The sequence below is a fragment of the Diospyros lotus genome, chromosome 11 (assembly GCF_014633365.1).
Source record: "Diospyros lotus cultivar Yz01 chromosome 11, ASM1463336v1, whole genome shotgun sequence".
Lineage (NCBI taxonomy): Eukaryota > Viridiplantae > Streptophyta > Magnoliopsida > Ericales > Ebenaceae > Diospyros > Diospyros lotus.
In genome coordinates this window covers 26,683,365-26,698,717 of record NC_068348.1, presented here as the reverse complement: position 1 = coordinate 26,698,717, position 15,353 = coordinate 26,683,365, and the positions used below count along the sequence as shown (strand labels likewise).

Sequence of the window (15,353 nt, the reverse complement as noted above, 5' to 3'; positions counted from 1 at the left end):
TAGAGCCAGAAGGGGTACATATTATTTGGTAATGCTTAAAAAAAAAGAGTATCGAGACTACTTAATAGTTCGTATTAGCGGACGTATCATTGTCGACTCTTCCAAGCCAACCACACCCAATTTATTTGTGGACGAAGAGGTTGCCATACTCGAAATGCTCGCTTCCAAGTCAACCAATCTCTACTTGAAGATTTGAGCATTTCGGCTTCCATTATTGCTTGCCAATTGCCATCGTGTTTCAGACTTGAGGCCTTGTATAATTTTCATGGAATCTCGCCCTTGAGAGTTGTAATGACATTGTCCGTGATATTAACCAACGATTCGATTCGTTTCTCTTTTTTATACATGGGGGACTACTGTTTTGTGGTTAAAAATGTACAATTTTAATTCGGTAATAGAAATAACTTTTTAACATTGCTCTTTGCACCATTTTTCTTCCCTTCCCCTTTCGCTCTGAATTGATATCTCAAAGTAGTACATGCTACGAAGAACAGACGTGAAAACTTGAGCCAAATAATTCTAAGACGCCCTAAGACCAATTTTTTTTGAAATTAAGGCTCAGAATCGAGGAGACGTGAAAGAACAGGGAACAAACAAAAGAATCGCAATTGAAAGGCCTTCATAACTGATGCCATTACTCTTTTTTCCTGGCCATTTTGAAAGTGGATACATCTGCATCATCTTGGGAGGGGGGGGGGGGGGGGGGGGGGTGTGGAGAGAGCTTCTACTGTGCAAAACTCGATGCGAAGAGCAAGTATGGCCTCGATCAAAATGAGTCCTGTGAAGATGAATTGTCTCATAGATATTGTGCTTGTATTCTCTCCCTATTCTCCTCCCACCATACCTTTGCATGTGCCTCTCCAAATCTTTCACGACTGTTAAAAAGGCGAGCAAAACATAACGATCATTAGTAAGTAAACTGGAAGCGTCAATTTAGAGCGCCTAAACAGATTGCCAAGGCTGCTTCTGTTAGAACTCTAATAAATGATGAAAGAAAATGGCATTACTAGTAAACAAAGGCCTAGGAGGAACTCAATGGAGCCAACATGAGCATTATTAAGAAATTTTAGTAAGATAAAACAAAATTGAATGGTCTCCATTGTCTCATGCTGAAAATTTAGATTTGGTACCTGAATCTGACACGGCGAAGCTCTCTGGTACCATCGGCCAATTGTCTGATGGTAATGTAGACGCCAGGTTCATCTTCCTCAATCCACTCTGATTCTAAGTCACTTGCATTGCTTATTGAAATGGAAGCCTCATCTCTAGAGGAGGTAGTTGTACGGGATGCATCCATTGAGGATGTCTCACCCTTTGGGCCGCCTGTGCCATAAGTACTTGAGCCAGCGTGGTAGTGGTGACTGCCTCCTGGATCTGAAGAATCAGGAGGAAAATACCCTTTACTGCCATAAGGTTTATGATAGTTTCTTGGCGTCCATTCTTTGCTTATTGATGAAGTCATGGGGCTTTCTCTGACTGATCCTAGTCGGGAGTAAGAACAATCTCTCTGCATTGCAAGAGTATAATTTCTGTTAAGACATTAGGAGTCTTTAATTTCTGTAAGCTACGAGGATTCCAATATCATTTCATCTTGATAATGGTGGCAAATTTTGTAGTTGAACCTAAGTGCTTAGTATAAAGGTAGTTAAGCAATTAGCAACCAGTATTCAAGAACTTAACCGAGAGTAACTTGTGTTCTCTTAGAGGACACGCTTGTATTACCTTTCCTTTCAGCTCGATTTGCTCACTGACACAATGATATGCCTCATTAAGGATTTAAAAGGATTAAACTAAGAATCTCTCTAAAATCAAGCCCACCGCAAGATTCCTAGGTTTTGCTCTATATTTTCTTTCAACAAAAGCTCCAGGACAATATCAATGCTTATTTTGATGTTTGAAGGCATGCAATAACAAAACTTTAACTGTCACAACCTGAAGACAGGTCGGAACAGGACCAAAAAACACCATTTTTCACTTCGATGATAGATGAAAGAAAGAGGAAAGGGGTAATGATAATGTATGCATTCCAATGAAGGATACTGACAGGTGAACTGGGATAGGTAGACAACAAATATAAAAAGGGTAAAAAGTATTGCAGAGTTTTCGGTCTTTATGCGGGAAACTCTTGAGACACATAAGTTACTGCAAATGAAAGAAGCAATATAGCAAGATGGTGTCTAAATGTTTCATGAAAATTGAATGGCTTAGTGTTGTTGGTCTAGCTCTAAAGAGGCAAACTATTACTCAAAATGGGACTATTGACAGAATTAGGAGAAAAGTGGCCGATTGTAGGATAAAAATATGTCATAGGGCAAAAGCTATTGTACCTGAGCTTTTTCTATAGGACCCTTCCATATTGACTGATCTGTTTCTTTTATCATGGGGGAATGAAGGCTGAATTATCTATTTGGAGTAAATAAAATTCTTCTCATTCCCTGAGGCTGAGATTAACTTTCAGATGTGTCGCTAATTAGTTGGGAAGAGCTTACTGAAAAAATAATCATAGCATGCCAAGAAAGAGCACTCTTGTGGTGGCATTCATATGGACAAAGCTAATACTGGAAGAGTCTACGAGTGTGATTTTCATGAGGATTAAGAATGGCCAACGCATAAAAGTGTCCATCAGCATAAGAGATAGATTATTACACCAGGCAAGAGAGATTATTGCACCAGGCAAGAGAATCAGTTGTTAAATGCGATCTTCTTGTGATTTGGGGATCGGTTGTGTTTTCATCTAGGAAAAGCGCAGCTAATAAAATAAATTTACTGGTAACAAACTGATATCAAAACCCCAGGAGTCAAAGGTGGTTTACCTCATCTTCAGACCTTGAAGGGGTGTGAAGAGCTTGCTGGTTGAATCTCCGAACGTTATAGAGCTCCGTTATTCGGTCATAGTTCTCACCCCACCACCGTTGTGCTTGCCATTTATTGAACATGTCTCGGCTTGAAAAAAAAAAAAAGACTAAATAGCTTAAGTGTTGAATCATGGAAGCAAATTAGCCACAGAAGAACGTACATTAAACAATTTGGCATTGAAAATCTATGATTTAAGCACTTTTTGATAAGTAAGTTCAAGCTGTCATTAGCCAGACAACTTTCTCATCATTACATCAGTTCATCTGGGTGGCCAAGTTAACTACACATAATGAATAGGTTTAAAATAACTACACATAATGAATAGGTTTAAAATCTGTGATCTACAACAATCCAACAGCCTTGGTGACTTATCAACTTGCATTCTTAGATATATGGGACTGCATCCATCAGATATACATAAATAGGATTGATGACGGTTAAAGCAGGGGCACAAAAAGCCCAACAAGACATCAAGCATCTTAGAATTGCTTGTTCAACCATGGTGAGCCAGCTTAATATCTACCGAAGATATGACACCTTGATAGATTAAAAAATTTGGTAAAATTCCCCTCCTAAGAAGTGCAAGGACGAGAGACTGAGAGTCAGTTCTTCATTCAGGATTAAACTATGCCATTCAATACTAGGACTTAAAATTTGAGACCTCCTGAATGACAAATAGAATAGAACACCAACATACCTGAATCGGATTCTTTTTAGATCATTACCACCATGGGGGAGAGACACAAACGTAATTTGGACACCTGGCTCCACCTGTGCCACCCATTCTTTGGGCTCGTCTTGATCCGGCACCAATTCACCAGACTGGCCATAGCTGGATTCTAATCTTCCAGGTGTCTGATCACCAATGAATACTCTCGTGAACCTTGAATCAGATGCACCAGTATGATGACCAGTGGTAGTAAAATCCCATGCAGGTGTTGAACTTGAGCTTCCTGGTTGCAAGTAGGGGTAAGGAACCCCTTCTGAAATGGTATCGAAGTCTGGAAAAGGTCTCTGTCCTTTCTTGTAGCTGCTGGAACCTGGTTTGTAGGCACCTGACATTTTCAATGCCATATCCTTGATCTGCATGTTTTTGACTTACTATAAGAATCATATAGTGGAAGATTTAGCTAATTGCATGCACCTATTTGAAATCATAAGAGGTTTGTATGAAAGGAAAGATTACACGACAAATGCTATGATATTCTTTTCTCTTTAAAGTTGTAAGTTTGTCAAATACTCAACAAGTAGCGTGTAGCAGCAAAATTGACCACGTTTTCTCAATTAACCTTTTGTAACCTAATTGGCGAGTGGAGAATGTGCTAAGGCTTGAAAAAAGTTGATAACATGTTCGTTGTTTTCTCAATGGTATCAGCTTTCTCGCTTGTTTGAGACCATAGTTGGCTTTCTTTTCTGTTTTCGGAAACTACTCTTTGATGAAGAACATAAGGCGGAAACAGGAGAGAATGGCAAGAGAAAAAGAAGACAAAATGAACAGAGAGAAAACAAGCAGGAAAACCCACTCTTTGCTTTCAGTCGCTTGGAAAGCATTCAAATGCCTTCTCTTTGTGGAAAGTCTACAATTTGGTGGAAAAACATAAGATCTATATTTTATAGAAACATTTTCTTAGTAGCACTCTTTAATCCTAAACCTTGTACCTGTTTCTAGTCTAGAGTAGGGATGCTGTTTAAATAAAAAAACAGGAATTTCTACATTAAACTAGATTATGGAAACTATTACAGTATCTGCATAACATAGCAAAGAATTGATAAGACTGTCACAGTTGCAAAAGGAAAACAATTCAACTTCTAGCTGGCCACCAATAAATCTTCATCTCTTGCCCCTAGGACCAGGATTTGGTGCAGATTGCTGTGTGTATCCCATACAATGAACAGAACATGGGGCATGTAGCTCCGTGTGTAAGAAAAAAAGCCATAAACAAGAGAGTTCGAAGGGTGCATATGTATAGATATTTGTTACAATTTGGATTTATATTTGTTGTCGTTAAAAATAACCTCCGCATCTCATAATAACATTTAAAACATTTGAATGCAGAGAATACTATTAGGTATTTGATATCAGAAGATTGCCTTAATTTTCCTTTGACAACTGATAATGCCATCAAATTATATAATCAGGAATTTAGCAAGTAATAACACTACTTCATCTTTAATCTTTTTGAGTAACCTCTCCTGCAAAGATTTGCATAAAAAAAGCTGGGGCTGGGTCAGATCATTTCTGAGCTGTTTCAAAGTAGAGAATGCATGGTTTTTTAAGACAGTGAAGACCTCAAAACTGATGGTGTAGTTCTCTACTAATTTCATGTTTAACATGAATCAGCCTAAGGTCTAGAAAATGGCAGCATATGTACTATTGCATCACATAATGGGACACACTTGTGAGGAGTGTGGATAGAATGGAAGAAGCGTGAAGCAAAAGAGGTTGAACGGGATCCAAAAAAAAAAATAGTGGAACCCTCTTAGGAATGATATGGAATGTAATGACCTTACACAAGATATGGTCATGGATAAAGATGTTTGATAAGCTAGAATCTGTGACCTCACAGAACTACTAATTTTTGTTGTTGGCATTCCCCCTCCCCACTCTGGGTATTTATGAATGCTAACTGGTCCAGAAGAATTAAGTGGTGGGTCAGAGCAAGAACGCTAGGATGTATCTTTTCTCAATGTGATTCTTGCCTTTTCCCAGGATTCGTACTCTAGAATGTATCCTTTCTTGACGTGAGTCTTGCCTTTCCCAAGGATTCCCCCTAGGATAACACGTGCAATACATTGTCAATACTGTGTAAGTGCAATTGCATTACTAGGAAAACTGCTGCATCATTTAAACTTCCTTTGAACCTAATAAAACAAAATTTTGACTTAACAGAACTAAAGAATGATCATATCATAAGAAAGAATTGGATTCCAATTTTCTTGTTTGCCTGAAACAATTTTATGTTGGTAATCAAATATCTTGTTGCAGGAAACTGGTGTAGCATTAAGTTGTTATTTTTTGAATTATATGAAAAAATGTAAGGAATAAGAGAGAGGTGGACAAAGCCTCTGCTGAACAATACTATAGCTTGGAAGAATTATCAAGCATGCAGTCAATTGCCCTAACAGAACTTACATATTGGTTTGCATGACTTCACATTGTCCTCATCACCTTCTAGGAGAGACTATGGACAAACTCAGTTAAATATCCTCCTACCAAGGACAAGTTATGTTGCTTTTTCCACAAGCGCATTCAGATTCCCAAGATAGGGATCTGAACAATATCTCAATTTTACTTTCTGATCACAATCATACAAACTATCCAAAAAGATGCACTAGCGAACAAAACAAAAAAATGTTACCAACCATGTGGTACGTCCAACACTTCACCTAGGAACCACGTAAGAGGTGGTAGTTATCACAACAAACTTTGACAAATTGACTATTTACAGTTACATAAGGTGCTGCGAAATGAAAGCTAATCAAAATATTAGTACATGATACCAGAAAGGTCATTTATGTAGAAATTTCTCATCAATATTTAGAGAAATTCAAACATTGACATTATTGATTGAATTAGAAAAATAATCAATTGAACCATTCTGATGGACTGGCCAAAAGAAACATATAGTCTCAACCATTTCAAATTGCTAAAGTAACTTTTGGTGCTTCTTGATATGGAGATGTGCAATAATTTTATTCACCTGACCATTTTTCCCAACCTTGAATGAAATCCATTAAACTAAATTAATCCTTCAAAGTGCATCTCTATATTACACTTTTTATTATTATAGAAGTTCCATACAAAAACTTCATTTTATAACAATAGGTGTTATATTTTCACGAGCTGTTCCTCGTCTATTATGAAGTGACAGCCTTCACTTAGTAGACAAGGTCGATGCACTCAGTTTCATGGTGATGGCATTTAGCACATCACTTTTAGAATATTTATGTCATGAACCCAAGCCTGACTTGTGATTATCTTGAAGATAGAATCGGGAGAATAGGAGAAATGGGAAGGATCAGACAGAATAAGAGAGAATAACAGAGAGAGCTGGAGGATTAGACAGGAAAATAGAGAGAGAGAGAGACGGGAGATGGGGAGAATTAGAGAGAAACCAAGAGAGAGGAGAGAAACCGAGAGAGAGGGAGGATTTCAGAGAGAAGGGAATAACTTTTAATTCATCAAAGCTTAAAATTGGCCAAGAGGTTACAGCTTTATATAGGAGGCTATCCAACAGTTTATTTGTGGCAGTTTCCACTTCTCCACTAGATATAACTGCTCCTAAACACTACACAACTATCTCTAATCTGTAAATAATTAACTAATACAATTTTGCAGAAAGAAAAATAAAATAAAACTAGTCTAAATCGTGACAATTTAATAGTCTACTCAAAAGATACATGAAAAATTGCTCTGAGAGTTCCAAACACAGCATTGACAAGACAGAGTTTAGGGACATATTTTCAAATGGGGAACCAAGTCAGTATCTTAGCTGACCTGTCTCACAGGAAGCTTTATAACCTATGAACTGGATTGGCCCTCCACATGACTTGGGAGATTCACCTTTGTAGGTAATAATTTAAACATTGCACACCACAATATCATTTTCTCTCACCCATTAAAGGATGATACTTGTATACTGCCAGATCACTTTAACTACTGCTAGGCCCATTACAACTGTCAAAGCAACAAAAACATTGCATCTTTATAGTAGATTTAATTAGCATGGCAGTACCCTCATCTATTACTATATTTACATAAAAATGTTCCACAGCAATTTATTACTCATAAACAGATATAAATTGGTCTAGCATATATTTGATTAGCTAAATAAATATAAAAGTTGATCTGGCATATATTTTTCAGAACATATTCCACAACCTTACACGTCGTAAGCAAGAAAACAACAGTGAGAAAAATCATTGAATCTTGTATGCAGCATTATCCTACTATGAACCTAAGAAGAAAATAGTACTAACGATCTTTTGATATACCAATTTGTTGAAAATAATGAGCAACATAGAATTTTTTTTATATCAGATGGATATAAGTTGATCTTGCACCAGTATACACGCATATGTACAGAAAGACATCAAAGGAGGAGCCACCTACTTGACCCATTTTACCGCCTCAATCCACCAGATTCTTGTTATCAAACATATTTTTAAGCACCTTAATGTAAATATTGAACAATAGATGAATTGAGGTGATCCAATAGCTAAGATAATTTATCAAATGTGATCTAATGTCTTTTACCGAAAAATTCAATACCATTGTGTTTGATTTTCTCCAATTCTTGAAAACTATTTTGTGGCAGTTTTATCTCCAAATAATTTATCTATGCTCTTTTGAACCGTGTCATTTTGAATAATGTTTGGATATATACACGTGTAAGTATATGCTTATGGGCTAAAATTTCCAGATTCTCCTACCTGCATCAGGTGAACAATTACCTCAACTCCAACAGCAGTATAGATGTGTGAAAAGGAAGAAAAAGAATCGCGAAAGAGTAAAGACCGGCAAAGGATATTCTGGCACAGATCTAATATAAATTTCCCAACAATTGACTTGTGATAGAACGAAAAAGAATGGAGAAAAAAAAAAATTAAAAAGACTGGAAAAGAGAGATTCTGGCACGGCTCTAAAATAAATTAAGCTCTGACCAATTGCCTTGTAATGTTATGATGATATGAAGTGAAGGACAAGGGGCATCAGAAATTTGCTTGGCAGCATTATTCATGCTGAATCGGGGAAAAACTCCTCAGTATTTTTCTTTTGATTGAAAGTTATTTTGTTCCATGCAATTACTGAAGTGATTAAGCATTTAGGTCAACCAGATTATTAGACCGATGCGTTGTCATATTCATTGTGTATGAAAAATAGAGGTGGACCCACCATTATTGACTAAAGTGTATTATCATTAGTTAGCTGAGAATTTTGTTAGTTTTCTCACCCGAGAAAATTTCACAAGACAATTAGCGAAAGAAAAAAAGAAAATCACAAGACAAGGAAAGAATGAGAGTGCCAAAAAGTAAAATATATGCAAGAGGGAGGTGAGGACATAGGATTAGAACCTGCGCCGTCAGGCTTTTGACGGCTTCTTTTGTTCTTGGCGTACCACGCGCCCCTTCCCCACCGCCCTCCTCCTCCTCCTCCACCCTTTGCTTCGAACACGTAATACACGTCAGCATTTCCTCTTGTTTCTACTTAAACCCTTTTCCTCTTGCGGCTTTTACCTGCACTCACCAGAGTAACCAAAAACAGGAACGATAAGTGATAACCATAAAAAAATGAAATAAAACGAATACCCAGAAAATAAAACGTGTATGGAAGAAGCCTCAGGAGCATCTACCGAAGGGAATAAAATAAAATTTTCCGCTTTGTTCTTCTGATGATATGAGATTCCCGTGAAACACTTCCCAGGATAACATTCCGCAAGGATATTTTACTATTTTTGGCGAATAAGTATGAAAGAAGCGAATATAAATATTAGAACATCCTTGGTAGACATCATTGGACGGGCCATTTCCTAACATTTCCGAATAAAATATTCACGAAGAGTGCTGTTTGGTTGTTGGGAAAATAGGAGGAATAATATCATGACGACCGGGATTTGAGAAAAACGAAAAAGAAAACAGAAAAGTAGACCAGGAGAGCTCGGGATCAGAGAAACTAAAATGGCATAAATAACGGAGTCAATTATTGAAGGGAAAATTTTGAAAGTGGTTCTCAAAAAACGAGTGCAGTGTGAGTGCTTTAATATGTGCAGAGCCTCCGGACGAAATAAATGAATAAATAAAGAATAAGCGGAAGTTTATGACGAGTATATTAAACAAATCGACTCAGTTCTGGTTTTGTTCGTATCGATCATTCCATTCCACATTCTTCAATAAATCAAAAATCAGAAGTGAGTAATTATACACACATATATATATACACACATGTATATGTGTGTAGAAAGAGAAAGATATATACATGTATAGAAAGAGAGAGAGAGAGTGGCTAGAGAGAGAAATAGAATGATGAAGATTATTTACGTTATGCTGATCAAAGTAGAACGACCGATTACAAATCGCTTTAGGAATCGATGGGTGTGGGGGGTGGGGGGGCTCAGTGTGTCGAATGCTGAAAGCGCCCGATGAATCGACAAACAGACAAAAGCACAGAAATCACATTTGATTACTCGTCATTCTCTGTAAAAGTCATTTACATTGCACGTTATTGTCGTCCGCAAACGACTCACCTAACCAAGCACTCTCTGACTTCCCCTCTTCCTTTACCCTCTCTCCTTCAGATTACTTTTATTCCTGTTGAACTTATAGTTCAAAACAAACCGAAATAACAAAAACCTACAAATGTTGATATACGAACTAACAGTTCAAACAAACTGAAAAAACAAATACCTACATATGTAGATATAATATAAAATTGTTGAGATGACTAGAGAAAGAAACCGTGATTTCAACGAAGCGGAAAGCGAATAATCGTGTTGATAAAAGAAAATTCGGAAAATGCAAAATCAATCACGGGAATCGTCGAATTAGGAAATCGCCGATAAGAAACGGATTAAATCCTAACCAACTTGCAGAAACGCAGAAAGTCGGGAGTGCCAAATGTTTATCAAATCGAAATCAGAGATGACTGCAAACTGTAACAGGAACAAACACATTACCTCAGAGCAATCTCTTTCACCGGCAACGCTCTGCTCTGCCTCCGAAAACAACTTCAAAATCCGAGAAATCCTCCACTAGAGATCCAAATACCGCTAACGTTTGCCTATTCCGATCCACTTTAACCATCAAATAACAGTACAAAAAGCCCTAGATCTTCCTATGCATCAGTATATCCCATAGGAAAACCTGGAATTCAATCTAAGCCATCAACACACACTTGCCAAATTCGGAGACGCATTGCCTTCAGTAGCAGAGACTTCAGAGAATCTCCCGAGAACGCCAACGGCGAATCACCGCTGGCGCCGCTCGCCGGCGAGACTATGGCTGTTTGATTGGTTACGAAGAGGGAGAGAGAGCTCCAAAACGGAAAGTTTTGGATGCTTTGCTCCAGGTTTTACGTTACCATATGTATGCACAAACAAATATTTATTGTATGTGTTACCATCTCTCTTCTCTCTCTCCCTGTCTGCACATATATATATATATAGGGAGGCACAGATAAGCGATTGAGACAAGAGAAGAGAATATCTAGGGGCTCTTTTGCATACGCAGAGGAAGAGCAGCGACGCCGTCACTCTTTCCGTTAAGTATGCTTAGACGTAGGGCTTTTAAATTTGTGGTTCATACGAGTCGTATCGTACCCCTCATAAACGGCAGTATTTTGTTGTACGTATAAATTGAGAATACATAATATATTATATAAAAATGATTCGTATTATTTATATTTTTAATATAAAATGGACCTCCAATTGACTTGCAGTGCATATTTGTGGAAAACCGTTAAGTTAGACGTCGTTAACGGGGCAAGAGAAGAGCGGACGCATGGAATAAACAGTTAAGGTCAGTAAAAAAACGGTCTCGGTGATTGAGAGCATGTGGGAGCCACCTGTCTTGCGGGTGACGAATCGTCTAGCGTGTGTTACAAGTAGACCACGTGTTTTACTGTCCCTGGATTCAATGGTCCTGATTGTGTCACCTCATCAAGACTGACTCATCACAGCCATCAAATCCCTTGTCAAATTGATCACCTCATCACTTGTGATCCTTCATTCTATTTTGATTAAAAATATTTTTTGTTCAATACCACACACGAATGTAATAATTTTATAAAATATGTATATATATATTTGGTTTTTTATCAAAACTTAATAATTTTGTTTTCCTGAAGCAAAACATGATAATTAATTGTAGCACATTGTTTATATATTAATTATTATATTATACTCATAATGTCAACGAGTAAAGAAGCGGCACGTGGATTTGAAGGGAACCTAAGATCCGAGAGGTCCAATCAAGAACCACGTTTTGGAAGCACTTTGAGATCCCTCCCTCCCTACAAAAAGCAACATCACTGAAGTACAAAACCTCAGATCCTAATTGGAATGTGCGAAGATCTCATCTCTCCAAGCCTCCTCGGCTGCTCGCCTCCTCCTCTTCGTCTAGTCAAACCACAACCCTAACCAAAAGATTCTAAAAGCCACACCAGCGTCAGACACCCTGCACTGCACGTACCGCAACCATTCGGCATTTCGCCCTCTGACTCCCGGACATGACCCCTGCCCCTGCCCCTGCCCCTTGCCCTCTTTTCGAGTTTTCTCGCAGAGCTTTGCCTCCTTTGGTGCCGGAGCCGCTTCGCCCGATGCCCCCCGCCCCCTGCCGTTTCTGTGTAAAACTTGTAGGTTCGGATCGGATGCGTGCGTCTTGATCCAGCAGCGCCAGAGCTTTGTGAAAAGTGCGCTCAAGGTCCAATAAGAAGATTGGCTGGCCACGGAGTCGTCTTTGTCGTCGTCGTCGTCCTTGCCGACGGCTCTGGATAGTGGATTTGAAATTGAGGTTTGGCGGATTGACCTTTTGCATTATTGAGCTTGCTTTGTCTGCCGGCCTTTGCGGATTCAGGGGGCAAGGGCGCCGTGAGCTTCGCTGGCTTGATGTACGGTTGAGGGCAACGGGAGCCGTACGGTTATGGCGCTATACGGCCATCATCGGTTGCCGGTTGGACTTGACGTTACCTCCCAAATCTTAATTAATAATATATATATATATATATAAATTTATAACCGTTCTGTCTGACTAAATCTATAATTATTCAATTAAAATAAATAATAATATATTTTATCATATTATAAAATAAATAATTATCCCTTTTTGAAAAGCGCGCACTCGGTCAAAAAGCGGAAGAGGCAAAGAGAGAGAGAACCAGCAGTTGAGTTTTCTGTGCTTAAAATGGCTACAAGAAATCTAAAGATATTATAAATATATAATTAGGGTACAATTTAATTATTTTAAAATTTAAGGAATTATATTACAACACAGTTTTAGTGGAGATATTTGAAATTGATCCAACTTTATTAGTCTTAAAATTAAGCCATGCATTTAAGAATAACATATATAATTGAAAGGTGTAATAAATAAATGAATTGAGGTGATACTTTTCACAATCGAGATGGATTAGAATTGCAATTGAACTTTACTGATCTCAACACGAGCTTGAGAACTTGCTAGCGGGCTCAAGTTTAGATTTGTCAAAATTTGTTATCTTGCTTAAATATAATTTTTTATTTTATTTTATTATATATATTATATTATATTAAATGATTAAATTAATATATATAATAATTTTTATTATATTTTTATAATAATTTAAAATTTAACAACTTTATATTAAATAAGATTATTCATGACCTATTCACAATTTTTTAATTAAATATATTTACGAATCTCTAATTGAGTTTATTAATATTTATAAATCTAATCAAACATGTTTGCGAGTTTCAACCAATCAAGTTTTATTAAATTCAAATTCGACTCGTTTATAAATAAAATTTCAAAGTTAAATTCAAGACCGAATCATTTACCTTAATAAAAAAATTTAAATTTTTTTTATTAAATCGAACACCGAATCACTTGCGAATGTGAGGGAGGTTGTATTGAAATGTATCTTACAAAATTTGTTGTACAAAATAAGCCCCTTCACTTCACTCAAAAGGGTATTGTCATTCAGCTCAGTTCCACCCCAATCAAATATTAAAAGGAACGCATAAAATAGAGTCAGAAATATTATCAGTACTACTCTTTAAGCTAAAGCAAAAGCCGACTGAGCTGAACTCAGGAGGCATGCAGTCCCCCGCTTTTTGGTAAGTTCAAGATCTCTGAAGAGTGAATCGCCATCGCCATCGCCATCGCCGGCGCCGGCCAGCAAGCTACCTCTTCTTCCCGGATCCTGGCCCCCAAATGGACTGCCAGAAGACGGGCCAATTCTTCTGCGCCTCCTTCCACCCCAACACGGACCCTTCCCTCAACGGATCCCAGCTCGACGACACGATCCCGTAACTCACCCCCAACAGCGCCGCCCCGAAGAACACGAACGACACTATAAACGGCACCCACGTCGGCACATCGACCTTGGCCACAACCTTCAGGTAGTAAAAGAACGGGAAAAACATCAACCCGATCAACAGCGGGATCCCCACTGAAAACCCCATTCGGCTGATCATTCGGTTCGTCACCACCTCCGGTATGATCCCCGCTTCCCGCTCCTCTTCTTCCTCTTCGTCCTCGTCTTCGTCGTCGGTGTTGTAGCCGCCTTTCTTCTGTGTCTTTCTCTTTCTGGTTTTCTTGGGGGCGGGGCCGAAGCCTCGGGGCCTGTTGAGCGCTGCGGAGATGGGCGGGAAGTGGGTGTGGGTTTGGACTGGGTTTGGCCGGAAGATTGGGGATTGGGCGAGAGATTTGGTTTGGTTTGGTGAAGGAGAGAATGGCGAGGGCAGGGCTCTGGTGGCCAGCGAAGAGGCTTCCATCGTTCGATAGCTGCTGCTGCTTCCCTTGTTTGGAATGGTTGGCGTTGGTGTCTCCTCTATTGGATCTCAGCTGCAGGAGCTTATCCATTCCATTCCCGTTTGGCCGCCGTAATTACGAAGTTGCCCCTTGTATTTTGAGTTTAATGTTTGTCACCTAAAAAAAATATATATGATTCGACTCTACACGATAGTAGTCTACGCCTTATAATATAAATACTTTTCTTTACTTTTATCTAATTTTCTCAAAAAAAAAATATTTTCGCCTTCCATTCTACTTATTCCCATTCTAAGAAACTCTTATATTATTTGCATTGTCCAATATAAAATTTGTTCAATACAAATAAATTGAGAGATAAGAGAAAAGAGAGATCCATGGAGGTGGGATCCGCACACTCACTCTTGTTAGTTCGTGTGGGGCAACCGTTCATCTCCCTTCTATTTTATTATAATGCTAAATTAAAATTTATATTTTTATATAAACAAACAAACTATTTCGATATTATGAAATCTTATCAATAATGTGGATTTTTAAAATACTCTTGGATGTGTCTTGGATCATGACTTGTTTGTAAAAAAATTAAGCCCTATAATAAATAACTCCAAAAGAAAAGAAAGAAAATCATGAAAGTTGAGATACCCCTCTCATCTAGGTCTTTCAAAGACCCTCTTATTATGTATCCAAGAGATCGCTTTGATAATTCTTATTTAGATGTTAAGGGAAGACTCTACGAAAGAGTGATAACTGATAAGTCTCTTGAAAATTGTCTGAGTGTGATCTTTGATCGAAGCGTGCCATCTAATATTTGAAATTGATGCTTTGAAAGCTAGAACAAATATTGTTAAAATGTGCATATACTCTCCTATTTATTAACATCAACCTTTATAAATAAAGAGTGACCCCTTACTCTTTAAATATACAAAAAATACTATATAAAATATACTGTTTTCTCTTTTAATTTATAGCAAAACTAATTTAAATATTAGATAGCTCATGTTGAAGGCCTACTATGCCCTCTAACTTTCTTCCAT

General features: G+C 37.9%; 2 protein-coding genes across 3 annotated transcripts; both read right to left on the bottom strand.

Annotated features, from left to right (window-relative positions):
• Positions 1 to 587: 587 nt before the first annotated feature.
• Positions 588 to 11,005, bottom strand: LOC127812944 (protein BREVIS RADIX-like). 2 transcript variants are annotated; one of them, XM_052353557.1, is made up of 6 exons: positions 10,530 to 11,005; positions 8,932 to 9,093; positions 3,554 to 3,939; positions 2,814 to 2,943; positions 1,131 to 1,507; positions 588 to 875 (listed from the first exon to the last, which is right to left on the bottom strand). In XM_052353557.1, the coding sequence occupies exons 2-6, from the start codon at positions 9,046 to 9,048 to the stop codon at positions 797 to 799; spliced, it is 1,089 nt and encodes a 362-aa protein (XP_052209517.1). In that variant the 5' UTR covers positions 9,049 to 9,093; positions 10,530 to 11,005; the 3' UTR covers positions 588 to 796. The 2 variants fall into 2 exon arrangements, with proteins under 2 accessions (XP_052209517.1, XP_052209518.1); XM_052353558.1 differs by lacking the exon at positions 10,530 to 11,005 and having other exon boundaries at positions 8,919 to 9,013.
• A 2,424-nt stretch (positions 11,006 to 13,429) lies between these two features.
• LOC127813290 (protein PAM68, chloroplastic) lies at positions 13,430 to 14,451 on the bottom strand. The gene has a single exon (XM_052354191.1). It carries the CDS (start codon positions 14,322 to 14,324, stop codon positions 13,731 to 13,733), a length of 594 nt encoding a protein of 197 aa, XP_052210151.1. The 5' UTR covers positions 14,325 to 14,451; the 3' UTR covers positions 13,430 to 13,730.
• Between the last annotated feature and the right edge of the window lie 902 nt (positions 14,452 to 15,353).

Bases quoted from the DNA above. Each gene is read 5' to 3' on its own strand.
- LOC127812944 (XM_052353557.1), bottom strand. From the start codon at position 9,048: ATGCTGACGTGTATTACGTGTTCGAAGCAAAGGGTGGAGGAGGAGGAG. The intron at 1,508-2,813 runs GTAAACCACCTT...CTTGCAATGCAG, and splicing joins CTTCAAGGTCTGAAGATGAG to AGAGATTGTTCTTACTCCCG. The intron at 876-1,130 runs GTACCAAATCTA...CCTTTTTAACAG, and splicing joins CTTCGCCGTGTCAGATTCAG to TCGTGAAAGATTTGGAGAGG.
- LOC127813290 (XM_052354191.1), bottom strand. From the start codon at position 14,324: ATGGAAGCCTCTTCGCTGGCCACCAGAGCCCTGCCCTCGCCATTCTCT.